General features: G+C 38.8%; 2 protein-coding genes across 2 annotated transcripts in view; one reads left to right on the top strand and one right to left on the bottom strand.

Annotated features, from left to right (window-relative positions):
- LOC135462527 (centrosomal protein of 78 kDa-like) overlaps window positions 1-8,771 on the bottom strand; it is a 107,755-nt gene extending 98,984 nt beyond the window's left edge. Inside the window, exons 1-6 of the mRNA XM_064739753.1 lie at window positions 8,709-8,771; window positions 7,062-7,273; window positions 6,396-6,496; window positions 5,696-5,865; window positions 1,285-1,357; window positions 721-824 (exon numbers count right to left, since the gene is read on the bottom strand). Coding sequence (XP_064595823.1) covers window positions 721-824; window positions 1,285-1,357; window positions 5,696-5,865; window positions 6,396-6,496; window positions 7,062-7,213 — 600 coding nt within the window. The 5' untranslated portion in view covers window positions 7,214-7,273; window positions 8,709-8,771. The remainder of the gene's footprint in view (window positions 1-720; window positions 825-1,284; window positions 1,358-5,695; window positions 5,866-6,395; window positions 6,497-7,061; window positions 7,274-8,708) is intronic.
- Window positions 8,772-9,155: 384 nt separating this feature from the next.
- Window positions 9,156-19,112, top strand: LOC135462700 (dnaJ homolog subfamily A member 1-like). The gene is given in 10 exon segments (XM_064739921.1): window positions 9,156-9,267; window positions 11,644-11,785; window positions 12,749-12,775; window positions 12,777-12,845; window positions 12,847-13,036; window positions 13,672-13,754; window positions 13,756-13,819; window positions 13,822-13,899; window positions 14,783-15,013; window positions 15,772-19,112. Coding segments are annotated over 9 exon segments (1,191 nt in total). The 5' UTR covers window positions 9,156-9,267; window positions 11,644-11,653; the 3' UTR covers window positions 16,089-19,112.
- The last annotated feature ends 1,122 nt before the right edge of the window (window positions 19,113-20,234 follow it).

Here is a 20,234-nt window from a genome sequence, read left to right as displayed (position 1 = left end):
ACACTGTTACTGACTGCATTGAGCAAAGTGATCAGACAAAAATTCAAAAGTGGAAAAATTCTTCGATTGCCCTTGGAAAGGAGCTAATTCGACGTATTTTGTGAAAATCGAATGGTGCAAACCGCATTGCACTCCGACCAATACATTTAGCTGTAGTGACTTCTAAAACATGATTGACGTCATAATTATGTGCTTATCACATCAGTAAGAATTGCAGAACAGTGACTGCGCATGTCATGGAGTTGTAAATCAGTGTAATGGGGGGAAAAAAAAGACACTGTGGGGAGTTTGGGCACAAATTTACTGTAAAGGTCTATGCTATGCAAATCGTGAACTGAATTTGGACATTTATGTGATAGGGGTGAAAACTGCCACCCTGTGAAAAGCTGAGGAAATGTTGAGCTATGAGGTAATGTTGAGCTATGAGGTAATGTTGAGCTATGAGGAAATGTTGAGCTATGAGGTAATGTTGAGCTATGAGGTAAAAATCGTCCCTGGTCTCACAAATCGAGACGGACGATTAGCTATCTGTGTACTGTGGATGGGCATTGCAACTCTATGATTAGCCCAAAATAACTCTCCTTAATTTGCAAAAAAGTGAGTTTGGAATGTCGACTTTCAATCAAAACCAAATTAACTCTGAAAAAAAAAACGACAAGCAAACAATCCCCACAGAGGATCACACATACACACATGGGGCATAACAACAAGTTGTCCTACCTTGATTACTTTCGCCAGACACTCCGCTCCTTTCCAAGACAGGCAACACCCAGTTAAATTAAGAGAGTTGATTGTGGTTGAGTTCTTAATCCCGCGACATATCGCTACAACAAACATACGGTTACAACTGACTGATTGACTCACTCATTGGTGTTTAAATCGTATATTTCACTTACGTGACAGATTGACAAGTGGGGAAAATCAATGTCAAGGCCTTTGCCAAGTAATTCCTTATCTAAGAAATAGCAGACAAACATAAGTGCAAGCATCAAAAACATCATTTAAGGCCTTTATGTTATGTGTTTTTTGCACTAAACCTTGCGATGAAGTAAATTTAACTTATTTATTTAGCTGATTGGTTCTTTACGCCATACTCAAAAATATTTCACTTATACGACGGCAGCCAGCGTTATGGTGGGAGGAAACCGAGCAGAGCCCAGGGGAAACCCACGACCATCCGCAGGTTGCTGACAGGTTTTTCTTCAAAACAAAAGGCTTGTAAGATTCTTCATCACATTTTTAACCACAGGAAGTCTAAGAACACCCGTCTTGACTTCTACTTACTCTCTAACCCAGCGTCTCCTATATGGCAGAATTCCAGGGAGACATGACACAGTCCTGTGTTCTTGAAAAGTCCCTGAAATACATTTATTCACCTGTTACATCAAGATTTTACATCACACTCAAGAATATATCTCTCAAATAAAAGCAATGATTCAATCAAATGTTGTGAGTATCAGTACCTACTCCTAGTGCAAATATATTAATTAGACATGCGTTCCATCCTCATTTATAACACTATTACACACCTATATACAACAAAAGGATGGTCCCAAATACCCACCATAAAAAAATTATTTTTGAAAGCTTGAGATGTTACAATGTCGATATGAAACACTAGAGGTAAGTGACATGATTAGTAGTGCCACGTGCTCTTCACTATTCCAACAAAGGGTGGGCCTCTGGAAGAGGAAGCCAGCATGAAGTGGATTTGAACTCTGACTCTGACTAGAGCTTGACCAGTCGTGAACATGGCACATGCAAATATTCTTCAACCTACTACTCAGCACACTCAGACTAAGAGATTGGGACAGACAAAAACTTTCATACGGTTACCAAATCTGAAATATTTACAAGGCCATGATCATGGTGTGTTTTTTTTTTGGGGGGGGGGGGGGGGGTGAGGGGGTTATTTCTTCTTCAAAAAAATGTTTCATCATAATCTGATCACAACTTAACAGGTGAACTAAAACAAATCCTGTATTTTTCCGCAAGATTTATTCACCTATTTAATTGATAGGTATTTTACGATGTACTCAAGAGTATTTCACTTACACGACTGTGGCCAGCATTATGGTCAGAGAGGAAACGGGGGAAACACACAAACATCTGAAGGTCACTGGCAGACATTCCACATACAGCCGGAGAGGAGGCCAGCATGAGCTGGACTTGAACTCACCAGTGACCGCATTGGTGAGAAGCTCCTGGGTCATAGCGCCGAGCTGACGTGCTAACCACCTCTACCACAGAGGCCCCATTTTCCATAATAATCACAATTTCTTGATAATATGCTTCAATTTATCTCATTTCCATTTTAAATACCCCATTTATTTATATTTTTATTCTTCAGCTTGATATTTTACTACATCCATCTGAAAACCAGTGAATGCTTGTGCATGTATTTTCAGTGGAATAATATAACCTAAAGAAGAAAGGGAAGTAATTACATACAGTATGCATGAGTTAAGTCCCTTGCAAAGAAACACCTCAATATTACAGTCATAAAGTATTTCCAAGTACTTCGGCTTGAAACTGACCAGTGTCTTATACAAGTACAGTATTTCGTTAACCCTTTCGACCATCCGAGCAGCCCACATGGTCGGAATGCTCGAGGGAAGATTGACAAAACAGTGTAAGCGGCTGTAGGGGAATCTGATCAAAGAAGTTGAATAGAGCACTGCCAGTCGTCGATGGTTCTTACCCCAAACACTGATCACCCAGTGTCTTCACACTGATTGCCAACATAGAAAGCCAGGGCACATGGCATGTATGACCTGGCCCACGATGCGTATGGATACACTTTCGCCAGTGAAAGGGCCATGTACGCTCTGAGTGGTCGGGCTGAGTCAACACACAAGGCAGAAATGTAGGCCCCAAGTCTATGTATTTCCCAACCCATATTGACAAAAAGTTGTCCATTAGAGGCAATGACAGACGGACAGAGAAACTACACGTTGTAGGTACAACGTACGTGGCAATGTGTCACTAAATTTCGGACTGTGGTTTCCCATTTCTCTATAACATGTGAACCCGTGGACTGCAAAGTGAAAACTAAAAGTGAAAATGTCAATGTAAAACTGATTTAGTGTAGGGCCAAGGAATGGCGAAATTATACTTAAGTTCATTGCAAAGTTTAAAGATCACAAGATTTCACGTAAAATGCTCAAAGTATGCTGAAATGTGTGTGATTGCTGAAGCGATTGCGTATTTAAATAAATACAAGTGGGGAGTAACCACAGTATGGAAATGACATCTAAGGGCCATCTAGACCCTATCCGTCCACGTGTATTTTACGATGTCCTCACGGGTTATGCAATACTAGTATGTTTATATAGCAAATGAACCTTGTTACACTTTACAAGCCTTTAACCTTCATGCAAAAAGACATAAATGAAATGTTGAAGGTACAAGAATATAAATACCTTGTATTTTTGCACGCCTATATACATGTAAAAAATGATTAAGTGTTTAATTAGAAATGTTCAATTAATTCACTGTGGATGTGTACGAATGACTCGGTTTGAAATACTGGTTTGTTGATTAAAATTACTCATCAAAGGGGTGAAAACATTTGACACCTCTTTGAATACTGCTCACAGTATGTGTGAAAGTAATCGTATATATCGCATAGTGATAATCCATCCCCCACTGTTTTAACCTCTGATCCAGATACCAGGATTAGGGACATCGCAGGAACATAAGAGGATTAAAGCCACCCTTGATAACACCTTTTTGACGTGATTTAGTAATTTCGGCCATATTATAGCTAATAAACAGTTTTAAGATTAATTTTTCAGTATTGCCTTGATTAAATACGTTATTTCTGAAGTAATTCAGAAAAAAAAAACCAATTGCAGTGAATAATAAGTATACTTTACAGTAACTTAAATAAAACTATTTTAGCCTATTTACGGCGGTTTAATTGCAATGCAATATTCAAGATAGAAGAAAATAAATATAGTTGGTTTGCGTGTGCATAAACTGATAAAGAGTCAGAAGTGTCAAGTAATTCACCCCAGTAGGGTGGATTTCCCAGCCTCTAGTCCCATTGGATAGATCATTACGGTCATCTAAAAATGCTTCCGGGGCCTCCGTAGCTCAGTCGGTTAGCGCGCTAGCGCAGCGTAATGACCCAGGAGCCTCTCACCAATGCGGTCGCTAGGAGTTCAAGTCCAGCTCATGCTGCTTCCTCTCCGGCCGTAAGTGGAAGGTCTGCCAGGCAACCTGCGGATGGTTGTGGGTTTCCCCCGGGCATGTGCTCGGTTTCCACCCACCATAATGCTGGCCGCCGTCGTATAAGTGAAATATTCTTGAGTACGGCGTAAAACACCAATCAAAAAAAAAAAAAAATGCTTCCAGAACAAATAAGCATTTCAAGACTGTGAAAAGAAAAATGAACTATACATGGTGTTTCTAAGGGCAATTTCTCAAAAAAATACTTGGAATCCGGGAGCTATAACTTGGCAAACTTTGTTATATATGCTAAGGTATGTTTGAGAATTTTCAAAAAGCAATCACCGAAAAAAAAAAAAAAATTTTGGCTGATTTGACACAGAATGACCCAATAATACCAACCTCTATGGTATAATGAGGTGGTGATTTGACACAGAATGACTTGATAATGCCAACCTCTATGGTATGATGAGGTGGTGTTTTGACACGGAATGACCTGATAATGCCAACCTCTATGGTAAAATGAGGTGGTGATTTGACACAGAATGACTCGATAATGCCAACCTCTATGGTATGACGAGGTGGTGATTTGACACGGAATGACCCGATAATGTCAACCTCTATGGTACATGTATGATGAGGAGGTGATTTGACACGGAATGACCCGATAATTTCAACCTCTATGGTATGATGAGGTGGTGATTTGACACGGAATGACCCGATAATGTCAACCTCTATGGTACATGTATGATGAGGAGGTGATTTGACACGGAATGACCCGATAATTTCAACCTCTATGGTATGATGAGGTGGTGATTTGACACGGAATGACCCGATAATTCCAACCTCTATGGTATGATGAGGTGGCCATGCAGAAGGTCACACTGTTCAAGTAACTGGGGGATTCGTGCTTGTGTCTAACAACCGGACAAAGGGCAAAAGGTCACCCACTGGACCACTTTAACTCTCTCTAAACATGTGCATCGCAGCCCCGTGGCGATGTTTGTTTAGCCATTGGTCGAGGCGAGACAGCAAACACCCTTGCGGCACTGTTTTAAGTTTCAATCATTCGCTGTAAAAGTGGCAAATTTCACTGACTGACACACAGGTAGCGCTTCACCCTTATTGATCGAAAAGGTCAGCCAATTAAGGCTAATTTATTTATTTGATTTCTGTTTTATGCAGTACTCAAGAGTATTTCACTTATTCAACAGCGGCCAGCAATAGGGAGGGACAAAACCAGACAGAGCCCAGGTAAAACCCATGACCATCCGCAGGTTGCACACGTCTTACACATGTACCAACTACAACAGCTTGGATAGACTAACATGACTATACAAGCAATGTTAATAAATAACTGTGATTAACAGATGTTGGGGTAATTTCTTAAAAATCAATCAACATTTGATCAATTCACTGAGCAATCTGGTTGAAAAGAAACGAACAAACAGTATGAGCAGATATGTTTGACAAAATAAGAGATAGGTTTGGGTTTGTACTTTCAACCACAAGAAGTACCAACCTTAGTAAGTGTTGTCAGATCTCTTTCCCGGAGAGGCAGGCCCTGCAGTTCCAAACAGGTGAGGGCAGGGGATATCGCCATACATTCCCTTAGGGCCTTACACAGCCTATATGTCACATCTTTTGATCGGATGGCTGGCATTTTCTTACGATGGACTGCAAGATTTTTCTCTACAAGATTTAGAGATATATTACATTACATCAACCTAAAATGCAGCCATAAACTTTTTGCATTGATGCAAAATGAAAATATTGGATTGTAACACTTGTTAAATTCAACATGCAGTGTGTGTGTGTGTGTAAAACTATATGTCAACAATAACAAAATATACAATGCTTACAATTTTATTCTTACTTACTTTTTTGATTGTCGTTTTATGCCGTACTCAAAAATGTATAACTTATACGGTGGAGCCCAGCATTACGATGGAAGGAAAATGGGCAGAGCCCTTGAAAAACCCACAACCATCTGTAGGTTGCTGGCAGATCATCCCATGCACATTGTAGGACTGGTGTTTATTCAAACTCATTCTGAAGGCATTATTCTGTGTTGAATGATATTTTCTGTGAAGCCCTGAAATTGCGCAACCAAACCAATGTAGTTTGGTTTCAAAATCAAATTTAAAATGTACACAAACTGCACTAAAAGTTGTTCTTTCATATACGCAAAAGTTGAGGGATTAGGGTACCAAGGATCTAACCATTGTCAGAATTTTGGGGTGTGTAGAAACTTCTGAAAGCCACAAACTCCAAGCTTTTGTTGATACGCAGTGTGTTCAAAATTGGAGGCCAGTCATTTGCTCTGAAAAGAAAAAGAAAAACATAGGAAACTGGGTAAAAGTTCCACATCTAAGATAAATAACTCTGTGGTAAAATGATGTCAGTGCCTCAACCTGTAAAGCACTATTTACTCTTTTACTTGGACCTGAAATATTGACAAAAGATCATACTGTCCTACAAAGTTTACACATTTCCTTATTTGCTTGGTGTTCAAAGCTGTAGTCTATGACATTTCTTTTCTATAACAGCTGTTAGATTTTACTGTTGGAGGGAACCAGACAGTAACTGGAAAAAAAAAACCCGGCCCTTCACTGCGCGAAATTTTTGATCCACCCAACTAGGTACGGTTATGAAAATATCTGTATTATGAGTACCTTTGCCAAGTTCATCAGTAAAATATTGTAATTACATATACTGTCAGATGTTAAACATGTTTCTACTAATTATATTTTTCACATATGGCTTGATATATGTTCTTATGTTTGGCAACAGACCTGAAGAGTAACAGAACTAATTCTGCAATTAATTCTGGTCAAACACATCATTAACACAAGCATCCTTCACGGGAGATAACTGATCAATCTTACCTGAGCCTATCCCCATTAAGATCCAGTACTCCCTGGGACAGGTGAGCCTTAACAGCAGGTAACGGACAGGAATCTTGGAGAGCACACAGATTTTCATAGTGGGTTTGGAAATCGAATGCCCCACGTTGTCGAACTTGGACACTTTCTATCATCCTGAACAGTGATTGTTTCTGATGACAATATGGTTTGAAGTTTCTATGATCGAATAGGGTCTGTAGAAAGAAGCCAAAAAAAGTTCAGGCAAATCAAAAATGTTAGGTAATTCAAAAGTATTGCAGAGTTTGGGCATACAACCAGCCATAATAAATAATAAATGCAATAATAGAATTATTAAAGAATATGACATAATTCTGGAATTTTGTCATATCATACTAATACCCTGAAAGTCTGAATGAATGAAACCCTCAGAAACTTTCCTCATGGTGCAAACCCTTCTGAACTTTATTCTAGGCAAGGAAGATATGCATAAAACCAGGTTTAAATTGGTTTAAACAGTCGTATTTTGAAGCATTAACTCGTCCTGGTGCAGCTTTTCAGAGCTCCGTGATTATTCCATCACCAGCTAGATTTAACTCACAGCCGTACCTTCCCTTTGGAGATATGCCCAAGGGGTCCAAACTCTGCTGGTTTTTAAATTAGCAAAAAACACTTACAGCAAATCACCTTAAACTGTTTGTATTATTTGCGTTTTCACACTTTTTTCCTCCTCAACCTGTACATTTTTGTCAAGGAAATCAAACCACTGTGCTTGATAAATCTATTGACTTGAAGCCGCCGATAAACTAGCTTTTGAAAACTAACCTCTCTGGTCAAAATGCTATTCACTTTGTAGAACAGCTCATTCTTTAAGACAACTACTAAGACTTAGTACATCAAAATTGAAACAACGCGAACCCATAAAACAACACCTTACTGATCATAAATAAGAAGTTCAAGTCCAGCTCAAGCTGACTTCCTCTCCGGCCATAAGTGATAAGGTCTGCCAGCAATCTGCAGATGGTCATGGGTTTCCCCTAGGCTTTGCCCGTTTTCTTCCCGCAGTAATGCTGGCCGCCATCGTATATGTGAAATATTCTTGAGTATGGCGTAAAACACCAATCAAATAAATAAATAATAATGTTGTCCTCAGAATTAAAAGCATGAAAATTAAAAATTAATGACTCTTTGGTTAGTGGTAATCAGTATGCTTGGAAACATTCATTTTTAAAATGATTGTCAGAATGAGATATGATAAAACTATTCACCTGAGTCATCGGGATACACATAAACAATGAACTCTAATTCGCTACGGGAAACAGACATCCAAAATTGACATACAAAATGAACAAGCAGTGAAAGCTTGTCACTAACAAACCTCATGTCAACACTGTGCTCCTAGATATAACAAAGACGGCACACAAAGTGCAAATGTAAATGCATTATTCGTGTTGTTTTTCTATTATTTTGATTTCAAAGACTTGAAACGTTTGTGGACGTTGTTGTTGCAAACGATGACACTGACAGGTACAAACATGTGCTCAGCGTAAACAAATCGCATAATAGTTGACAGATTGGTCGTATTGTAAACATTTCAAGACAGATCAAGCGAATAGAATATTCAATAAATTGTGCAAGCTAACAATGGATGAAATTTTAAACTAACAGTACCTAAAATCTCTTTAAAATCAATCAATTAGGTTCATTTTTAAAGTTGTTTTCCACCGCCGAAAATGGAAATTTACCCATAATCCCTAACAGTGTTCCATAGCGCATGTTCTGCTCGTTTTCTATCTCTGCCACTATTAGACGCTATTTACCCACGTGGCCTAAGCCGCATCACTGCTAATCTCAATATTCTTTCTCGAATCTGTATGTAGTATTCATGTATATAATTGCCTTCATTGTATTCTGGAATCATGCCGAGCATTTTCCAGACAAAAGCCGTTACACTGTGTAAAGTGGAAATAATAGTTGAGAGTGAGGTTCTATTTTTTTTACATTATTTCCGGTCTGATGTCTCCGTCGGTTGATAGGTAGAGCGGAGCATGCGCTGTCGGGAGTATATGCAGGTTGACCGTCCATATTTAATATATGCATGACGTCACTCCCTGAACACATTTCTCGAGACGGGAAATTTCCAGAAATCACGGGGCGATAACATAAACAAGGATATTGCTGGAATTAGACAGAACCTAGTTGCGCAAAGATAGCTGTTGGAACACTACAGGTATGTATGATCACCTGATATTCCAAAGAATATTTCTCGTCCTTAATTCTGACCGATCGTCCTCTTTGTATGTACGTCTGTTAAGCACAACCTGCAAAACGTGATGAAACCGCATCGTCTGATTCGTCATAGGCCTAAATGTTCCTTCTGATGTATTTCGAAATATCGTTTCAGATGAATGAATTCTATTCAGGTTCAAACACATAATTTCTGATTCCGAACCATAATCTTCGTTACTGCCAAAGCCATTCTACTAAATACAAAAATAACGTAAAAAAAGTTTATGAAGGAAGGATTATCTCCAATGAACTTTCCACCGAGTAGAACCAAAGTCCAGGGTCAGAGTAAAACCAGATTTTCCTTTGTGAGAATGAGACATGTGACATCATTTGTGGAATTAGAAGATGACGTCTTTTATGTCAAAAGCTGATTCATGTACCTGCATGTAATATTCCCATGTAATATAAAACTGAGTCATGCTGGCTTCCTCTCCGGCCATAGGTCTGGCAGCAACCTGCGGATGGTCGTGGGTTTTCCTCCCGGCTCTGCCCGGTTTCGTCCCACCATAATGCTGGCCGCCGTCGTATAAGTGAAATATTCTTGAGTACGGCGTAAAACACCAATCAAATAAATAAATAAAATACTAAACTGAGAAACAACTGTTTGCTTTGAGGTGCACTATGGGGTAGTACTGGTCAAATTCCACGTGTTACTTGCTCTTTGGAAGTTGAGTGTGGCAACCTTCATTCCAAGCAGCTCAGACCAAAGAGTGAAAAGTCATGTGAGAGAAAAGGTCTGTGTGTCTAAGGTCAACTAAGTTTCAGTATCGTTAACTAATTTACTGTGTGGGTTTTCCCGGAGCACTGCCTGGTTTCCCCCCCCCCCCCCCCCCCCCCACCCATAATGCTGTCCATCAGCATATAAGTGAATTATTCTTGAGTATGGCATGAAACACCAATCAAATAATGCGTAAATAGATAATTTCCTGTGAGACTCTGCAGAGTATCCCGTGAAAGATTATCTCCTGGAATGAAACATGACCTTTCAAATCAAAACCACAGCAGATTTGTCACAGTAAAAAGCCTAAATAAGTGGATAACATTGTACATTGAAGTTTGCATGGTTGTAAATCCTGTTCGACATGTTTGAGATAGATAATCCCTTAAAAAAACACAAGATGCAGGAATATAACACAGAGTGTGGTTAACCATCAAAGTAGGTTTGTATTGTGCAAGCAAACTGTGATCACTGAAGACTTGTTATCTTATTACTCGTCATGTTCGTAGTGTGGGCGTGTCATGTGCGTTGGCATGGTGATAGCTTGGACACCCTGCTGTGGGCCACCTGGCTGTCAGTGGGTCGTGGCAGTCAGTTGTCATGGTCACATTAAGCACCTGTCAGTGACAGTCAAGCCTGTATGTCATTGATTACCTCACCCAACCATAAGGCATGATTGAACAGGTATTATTTGTTGATTAGTTTTAGTTAATAAGGAATATAGAATTTCTCCAGAGACATACATGTCACTTCTTGGAACTTACATGAGGGGTGAGGATCTAACTTTTGTCCTTGAGAGTCAATTAATCTGAAGTGTTGACTGACGACAGGTAATTACATCTTTATAAATCTTTTAATATTTTTATGTGGTGTCTTTAAATACATCATATGTTTATTTTTCTTTCTAAAAGCAGGAAAAGTATACAATGTTTATTTGATGTGTCATGGCACCTCTAGCATTCCTTGAACATGAAAATGTTTAAATTGCCCTACTCCATGTAGTCTACTTGTAAAAGGCATTCTTTACATTTGGTCTCCGGCCGTACATGGGAAGGTCTGTCAGCAACATGCAGATGATTGTGGGTTTTCACCAGGCTCTGCCCGGTTTCCGCCCACCATAATGCTGGTCGCCGTTGTATAAGTGAAAATATTCTGAGTACGGCGTAAAAAACAGCAATCAAATAAATGTTTACATTTGGCTTGTAAAAGTCTAATTTTGTGCATCGTCATATTAAGAGACATGCCGAATATGTTCGTGTGTGTAAGTGATCCATAGTCTTGTTGAATATATTCCATAGATGTGATTTGACACTGACCTCCTCCATTTCACCACGCCCCCCCCCCCCCCCCCCCCTTCCCCAACAGCCACATTATATTAATCCTATGCCAACCAGGACTTGGCCCATCTCCATGTGTTAGCTAGAAATCGATAGTTTGGGTGTTCATCCATCCTGGGCAGTTATGATAAACGTAGGATTGCATCTCCTAAACACTTCTGTACTCCAGGCTTTCTATTAAAGACTAGACCAGTAAGGCAAATGTACATGTATGAAGACGTGAACTTGATCAGAAATCTTGATTTTTTCTTGTCTTATCCAGAGCTTTCAAAATGGTGAAGGAAACAAAATTCTACGATGTATTGGGAGTGAAACCCAATGCGACAGCGGACGAAATCAAAAGAGCTTATAGAAAACTCGCCCTCAAATATCATCCAGATAAAAATCCCACAGAAGGAGAGAAGGTAACTTAACTTCTGTCTCTGGTGTATACATGTGTGTATGTATCCTGCTTCGTGGGTAGTTTATAATGCCATGTGTATTTTAATGTAAATTTGTAACAGATTTGCATACATCCTGCCATATTATGCGTACACGTAGACTGTTTGTAATGTTATGTTTATTGTAATGTGAATTTATTTCCACATTTATTTACAGATTTATTTATTTGATATGAAATCAATCTCTCACTAGTTTAGCTGTAGCTATAGGCCTGTGGATTTGCCAGGTATCTGGTGAAGGGCAGAACTTTGTTCACCCGGTTGCATTCACTCCAGTTTCTTCTGGAAAGAAAGACAAAGAAAGCACTAGCATGAAGTATATGTCAGATGAAGACAATTAAATAATGTTGAGGAGAGTACTTAGATTTATTTTGGGGGGAATTGTACCCAGTTGTAACCCAGTTAATGCATTTGAAACTGTTGTGCTGTTTTCTAACCATCAGGTTTTTTGCCACACAGACTGCGAGATGTTATCAGTCTAAATGCATATGCATATAGATCTAGTAATGCATGATGGATATGAAATCATTGATACCCTAATCCCTATGACAACTGTGGAAACTTGTGTGTTTTTTGAAAGCATTGAAAAAGAAATTAATTCCTTGAATAGTGTTTAATGGTGTTTCATCTGATATATACAGTACTTCATGTTACTCCACTGTTTGCTTTGTCTTCTGTCATAGGGTATTTTGATTGTTACTACTAAAGGTGAAAAAAATTTTCAAGTTGGCACTACATTAATTCAAGTCGCTTAAATGTACACATGTGATAGCAGGTACTAACTTTATATATGGCTCTATGTACATGTAGAAGAAATATCCTTCACGTGCCTTCATAGTTCATATATGTAATAATATCGGGTTTTCATTGACATACATTGTACGTACCTAGCATGTATTTGAACTTTTTGTGGTATTTTGTTTTCAGTTCAAACAAATCAGTTTAGCATATGAAAGTGCTGTCAGATGCGAAGAAACGCGAGGTATACGACCGCGGTGGTGAAGAAGCTATCAAAGGTGGTGGAGGGGGGCGATTTTGAGATGCACAATCCTATGGACATTTTCAACATGTTTTTTGGCGGTGGTAGCCGAAGGGAAGGCAAACGGAAAATGAAAGACATTGTGCATCAGTTAGAAGTGAAATTAGAGGAACTGTACAATGGTGCCACGAGAAAATTGGCAGTGAATCGAACAATCATCTGTGACAAATGTGAAGGTGGGTGACATTTTTATTCTAATTTCATTATTGAGTTTTTTACGCATATGAGCAACTTGCATTACATTTTTTTTGTCTTTTGTCACTGCTTTCTACTTTCATGAAATAGAAAGAAAGCAACTCTGAACATTGAAGTCATATTTTTTCAGTCACTATGTTTGTGCCATCATCAGGAAATATGTACAGTAAAGAATACTGTATTTCGGAGTTACTTTCTTTCTATTTTATGTAAAACTGATCTGAGGAACTACTGGAATTATGTTTTCAGTGTTGTAGATTTTTAACTTATATTTTTTTTAGAAAGTGAAAGTTGTCTCCCTTACACCAGTGTGAAGTTTAACTGTCTTGTTTTATTTGTCTAATAGTTTTAAATACTTTATTGAAAAGTATCTATACTGTGAGTTTTACATTGTGATGGGACATTGCCTTCTCCTCCATTGGTCAATGGAAAGCTCCTCCAGAGCAGCTGTGGAGTGAATTGAACAAACCCAAAGATGTGCAAATCACACTCCTACAAGAAATATGATAACTGCACAGGGGCTGGTACTACAGGTGATTTACGGTATGTGACCAGACACCTATGGGAACATAAGTAAATGATTATACTGAATGACTATGCAAATTACTTCCAACAGGCCGAGGGGGGAAAGAGGGTGCTGTTGAACAGTGCTCAACATGTAACGGTCGGGGTGTGCAGGTGAGGATAAGCCAGCCTGGCCCCGGGGATGGTGCAGCAGATACAGTCTGTGTGCCATGACTGTCAGGGTAATGGGGAACGCATCAATCTAAATACAGGTGTAAAACCTGCCAGGGGAGGAAAACAGTCAAGGATAGGAAGGTGGTAGAGGTGCATATAGACAAAGGTAAGGACTTTTTCCTGTGAATTTATTTTTATGGGGTTGAACTGGATTAGTCTTCAAAAATCTTCATTAGAGGATCAGGAAATTTTTTTAATTATTGTTATTCGAGCTGAGGCTACACCAATTGTAATTGTTGTTTGAAGCGGAGAATAAATCTGTTTTCAATGTCAGAAGTAGGGGTGTGAAAATAATAATGAAAACTTCAAAATCACCTAATTTGTAGTAAGTGTGAACTAACCGTGCAATTTTTCTAGTTGAAGACATATATTCATGTATTGTCAGAAAGCCTAGATAAACAGAAAAGTCTTGTGTCTTGGAGGTGTAACTAAATGATTTATCATCACTGTTTCTGATCAACATGATCCTTGTGTCTTGGAGGTGTAACTGTGTAACTAAATGATTTATCATCACTATTTCTGATAAACATGATCCTTGTGTCTTGGAGGTGTAACTGTGTAGCTAAATGATTTATCATTGTTTCTGGTAAACATGATCCTTGTGTCTTGGAGGTGTAACTGTGTAACTAAATGATTTATCATCACTGTTTCTGATCAACATGATCCTTGTGTCTTGGAGGTGTAACTGTGTAACTAAATGATTTATCATCACTATTTCTGATAAACATGATCCTTGTGTCTTGGAGGTGTAACTGTGTAACTAAATGATTTATCATCACTGTTTCTTGTAAACATGATCCTTGTGTCTTGGAGGTGTAACTGTGTAACTAAATGATTTATCATCACTATTTCTGATAAACATGATCCTTGTGTCTTGGAGATGTAACTGTGTAATTAAATGATTTATCATCACTATTTCTAGTAAACATGATCCTTGTGTTTTGGAGGTGTAACTGTGTAACTAAATGATTTATCATCACTGTCTCCAGGTATGAGGGATGGCCAGCAAATTAGGTTTAGTGACATGGGAGATCAGGAGCCAGGTGTAGAGCCCAGTGACATCATCATTGTCCTGGATGAACAGGAGCATCCGGTGTTCAAGCGTCGGGGGAAGGATTTGATCATGAACATGGAGATTCAGCTGGTGGAGGCACTGTGCGGATTTCAGAAGTCTATAGAGACTTTGGATAAAAGACAGTTGATCATCACAGCCGTAAAAGGTTTGTTTGTCTTGGTTGGTTGGTTGATTGATTTCTGTATTTGGCCTAAAATTCTACCTCGAAAAAGTACAAATAAAGGCCATAAAAGTACTTTTGTTTCCAGTAGGATACAATCCTACTTGGCTGCCTTCCTCAAAAAAAAAACGCCTCTGTAAAATCAAAGAGACTCTCAGAAGATAAACTGAGGAAATCACTGGCGAAAGTTTAAGCCAAATACAGAGGTTTACGACCCAATTACAGCAGTGCACATAAAATCTGCATTGAAAAGCTACTGCTGACATTTTCTCATAAAGACTGAAAGAGGAAGTTTGATCAATCCCGCTTATATAAATGTTAGGAGCCTCACACTAATGCAGTCCAGCCCATGCTGGATTCCTCTCCGACCATATGTGGGAAGGTCTGTCAGCCACCTGCGGATGGTCGTGGGTTTCCCCTGGGCTTTGCCCGGTTTCCACCCACCATAATGCTGGCCTCCATCGCATAAACGAAATGTTTGTGAGTATGGTGTAAAACACCAGTCAAATAAATTTGAGCATTTTGAGTGATGGTTTGATGTGATAATGTTGACTTAATGTCGAAAATATAAAATTTGGCTGGTGCAGTTGTTTGTGATGTATTGTGCCTATCATTGTGTAACAGTACGGGGAGATATGACCGATCAGTGGTACTGAGGCACTGATTTGTGCAAACATATCTTTATAAGATGTTAGAACAGTTTTAGTACTTGTCGATTCATGTCACTGTTGTTAACACTTCAGGGGAGGTAATTCGACCAAATGCTCTGAAGTATATTGAAGGCGAAGGAATGCCGGTGTACAAAGATCCTTTCAACAAAGGACGGCTCATTATTTCATTCCAAGTGAAGTTCCCCAAGACATTTCCTGTGGAGAAGATTCCCAAGTTGGAAGCTATTCTCCCGAAACGCGAGGAGAATATTATTCCAGACGTAGCAGAAGAATGCGTTCTGGTGGACTATGACCCTTCTATGGATCGCGATCGTCATCGGCAAGAAGCCTACGATTCGGACGATGATGGACCATATGGAGGTCAAAGAGTACAGTGTCAATCTCATTAACATAGGTCAAGGTCATCTAAAGTTTGGTTATCAGTCTACGTTGTAGACGTTAAAATGTCTTACAGAATGAACTGTGCTGGTGAGTGTGCGAGAGTTTAACCACCCCTGTTCTGAAAATGGAACGGTCCAGTTTAAATCATACATGTGTGTATATGGCGGTCATAGATACACCCATTGTGCAGACGAAAAGTGCCATGGGAAGTTCTTAGCAAATGAGTTGTTGAAAAATATTTTCAGCAGGGTCTTGCATGTTTGTTGCAGAAATAAAATTCAAGTGCAAAATAAGAAGCAGTAAAGATGAAGATTTATTATTATAATGTAGCTACTGTGATGAGTAGACTGGCTTTCAGTCGCAGGTTCCATTTTGTGGATGTTGCTCTAAAAGAACACAAATGTAAATTGAAATGATATCTAGGTACATGTAGTCCAGAGTTAATTAATTTTTGTTAAATGAAAAGCATTTGTAGGCGCAATATCTGTATGATGTGTTGCTATCAAGTACATGTTATTTAACAAAAATATATTTCATGTTCAGAAAATTTGAGAGAATGTTTTCTGTTGATCTCTCAACATAATTACTACATTAAAATTGTTTGGCTGTACAGTACTTGTAGTCCATATTAAAAGGATAACATTATGTTGTAAAATCGCTGTAAGATTGAAATTGCCCACCGACAGCAACATGTCTTCAGATGTACCATTGTAACCAGTTGGTATCAGCTGTAACTATCTTGGCAACATGTGGCTTTTGACAGTTGAACCTGCACATTATGCTGTTGTTTTCTCAAAGCAGTTGAAGACTATATCAGTTGTAACTACATTAATTGTAACTACCATGGAAACATGTCTTTCTGTAATTAAATGCTCAAAATATGATACTCTTCCTCAAAGCAGTCGGGGCTAAATTAATTGTAACTACTTTGGCAACATATGGCTTTTGTCAATAAAGCCTGTAGGCTATGCCCTTGTTTCACATTGGACTTTTAGACTAAATCAGTTGTAACTACCTTGGCAACATATGGCTTTTGTCAATAAAGCCTGTAGGCTATGCCCTTGTTTCACATTGGACTTTTAGACTAAATCAGTTGTAACTACCTTGGCAACATATGGCTTTTGTCAATAAAGTCTGTAGGCTATGCCCTTGTTTCACATTGGACTTTTAGACTAAATCATTTATAACTACCTTTGCAACATACGGCTTTTGACAGTTCAATCTTCTACAGACTATGTCATCATATGAGTGAAAAGTGGTTAACTACCACATCAAGCCCCAAACATACATATAAAGCAGACAATGCACCTGTTTAACAAAGTGGTTCTAGGCTAAATTGCTTGTAACTACGTGTACCTTGGCAACATCTGGCTTTTATACATTTTTATGCAACAGTCATGTCCCAACAAAGCAGTCACTGCTTAAGTTGATTGTAACCATAGTAACATGGCTACATATGCCTTTGGACAATTATATTTCCAGACAGTGGTGGAAATGTCATGCTAAGTTGGAGTAGTATTGTCCGCACATACTAGCTGTATGTAAATAGATCTTGGTTTTTGACTATGATATTGTTTGTTTTTGGACCAAACTATGTTTTACAATCCTTACAAGACTTGGAAAACTTTCTGATTGTAAACATACCTTTTGTGAGCCTGTGTATCATCTGTCATGCCTGTTTATAGATCTGTTCCCATCTGGGCAACGTTATTTTGCAAGGATACATTTGCAGATGTAGATCTTGGGCTACCTGTCAAAGGGATCATAGCTGTTAAGGTGACAAATTGTGCACAAATCCTACAACCGTCTACGTTCCATTTTAAAAATGAGTTCCATCAGTTTGTCTAAGCAGCTTTAAGATGGTTGTACATTCACAGTTCTAGGCTGTAATTGATTGTAATGACATTTGGTTTGTACTGTGAGTTTATCTCGTGTTTGAAAGAAATGAAAAATCAGATTGATATTGCAACTGACAAGAGTACAGATAAAAAAGTAATTAGTGATCCTACTGATTTACAATCAGTTATGGCTAACAATCCCATTGTGCATGTGGCGCCAGAAAAATAAATGTTTTTAAGTTCAGTTTGGAAATATGTAAGCATTTAATAATAAGTACATATTGACCATGTTGACATTGTATATGGATAGACCTAAGGTGGAACTATTGTGGAACTATACCATATTGATGGTGACATTGTAAAAGGTAGACCTAAGGTGGAACTATTGTGGAACTATACCATATTGCCTGTGATACGTACTCTTTACAGCTTATTTAGTTCACAAACTTCATTCTTGAGATTTATAAATCTAGAAGAGTTTACCATTACAGAACTAACTGAGGCTGATTTCACAAAACCATTTCTCACTTGTGTCAGAATTTAGAATCACTTCACAGAGGTACTGGAAGTTGATAGTTTGCTACATTTGTCTCAAGGTGACATTTTTGATGAGATCAACTTTCAATTTGTAGGACCCAGAAATAATCTCTAAAACTGTATGTTGAATCTGGACTCGAGTCATAAATAGCTTTGTGAAATTGGCCTCGGATCTTTTACGTTAGCAGTTTCTCCTCTGACTTTCAGTATCACAGATAGTCACACCTTTGTTATTTTTGTAAGAGCTTGGATTCCACTCAGACATACCTTAATTGCTCTGTTTCACACCTTCATAGTTTTATCTTTCATGCTAGCGTTAAATAGTTTGGAGACGTACCGTTCATAAATGAGATGTTTTTTCTATTTTGTTTTTTCTTCCTATTCCTAACATTTCTTGCATTAGACCTCCATCCATAGTCATTCATATATGTAGATGTATTGTTTTTTCAAGCAGGGATTTTTTTCCAGTATTTTTCCAGTATTTTTTTTTTCCAGGTATTCAATAAATCACCGATTGGCTAAGTATTGTATATGTAGTATTCAGAGTCTTTTAACTGTTCTATTAAATATTACATTGCGTATTGAATTGATCATTATTACATTGCGCATTGAATTGATTATTATTACACGGCGTACTGATTGATCATTATTTAGGAAGCACACAACCCAGTCTGTTTCCTTTGAAGTGGGGCGGTAAAAACAGGTGTCCAAACCAGTGAAACTTCCTCGTCGCCTGTCGGACAATTAGTTTCACAATCACGGCCCAGCTGACACAGACCACTTCACACATTCGAGTTGACGTCACACATGGGAAATTCGTCAGTAACTGCCCAAAAATTGATAGGTTATCATGGACTTGCAGTTTCCTCCACCAATAAAACTGATTGCCATCAACATAAGTGCAAAATTCTTGTTCATGGGCTTTGCTAGATAAAGGAATGATTAGTATTCTTCCGTCGGCTTTTTCTCCTAGGTCATTCTCCTAGGACTACCTAATTGGTTCAGTGTGCGGATTAACAGCGGATGAATGAGTGGATTGCAACAGCTGGTGATACACATGGGAAAATGTGCAGATTTCCTATTTGGTGCAAATAATCTAATGTTTTGCGTTTAGGCTTCATTAGCCTTAGGTGAATTGATCCATCTGAATTGAGGAAAACAATCTGTCCAACAGGACCTCTAGCCACAGCTAAAAAGAACGCCAAGTCTGCAGTCTAATATCCACGTACTTTTTACCCACTGAACTGCAATCCCAGCAATTAAGGTACCTGTTCCACCATTGTTTTGGGGGGCGTTGCCTACAGGTATCTTCAAATTATGGGGGGAGCGGTATATCCTGGGTCGGGTCACCCCAAGACCTTAAAAAAGAGGAAGTTGTAACTTCCTTGCTTGGCCTTCAGCATGAAGGCGATAGAGCAACGACTGGTTGACCCGTATTAGTATAATGGCTTGGGCAGGGCGCCTTACTTACCTTTGGTAAGTGATCTCAGTGAAGCAGCACTAGATAAAGAGCGGTGGAAATCTGTCCTGCAACTAAGAGGCACCTTACATGCATTCTAACGACTCCTTCGTCGTTGTATGACTGAAAAATTGTAAAGTACGACGTTAAACCCCAAGCACTCACTCACTCTTCAACATATGGATGGTTGTGGGTTTCCCCCAGGCTCGACCCGGTTTCCACCCACCATATGCTGGCCACCATTGTATAACTGAATATTGGGTCCTGGTGTAAAACACTAATCAAATAAATTCAGGCCTCCTCAGTTGGTTTAAATGGCC

This window comes from Liolophura sinensis, chromosome 2 (genome assembly GCF_032854445.1).
Source record: "Liolophura sinensis isolate JHLJ2023 chromosome 2, CUHK_Ljap_v2, whole genome shotgun sequence".
Classification (NCBI taxonomy): Eukaryota; Metazoa; Mollusca; class Polyplacophora; order Chitonida; family Chitonidae; genus Liolophura; species Liolophura sinensis.
Note: the sequence above shows the minus strand (reverse complement) of the source record. Positions and strands in the feature narration are given on the sequence as shown.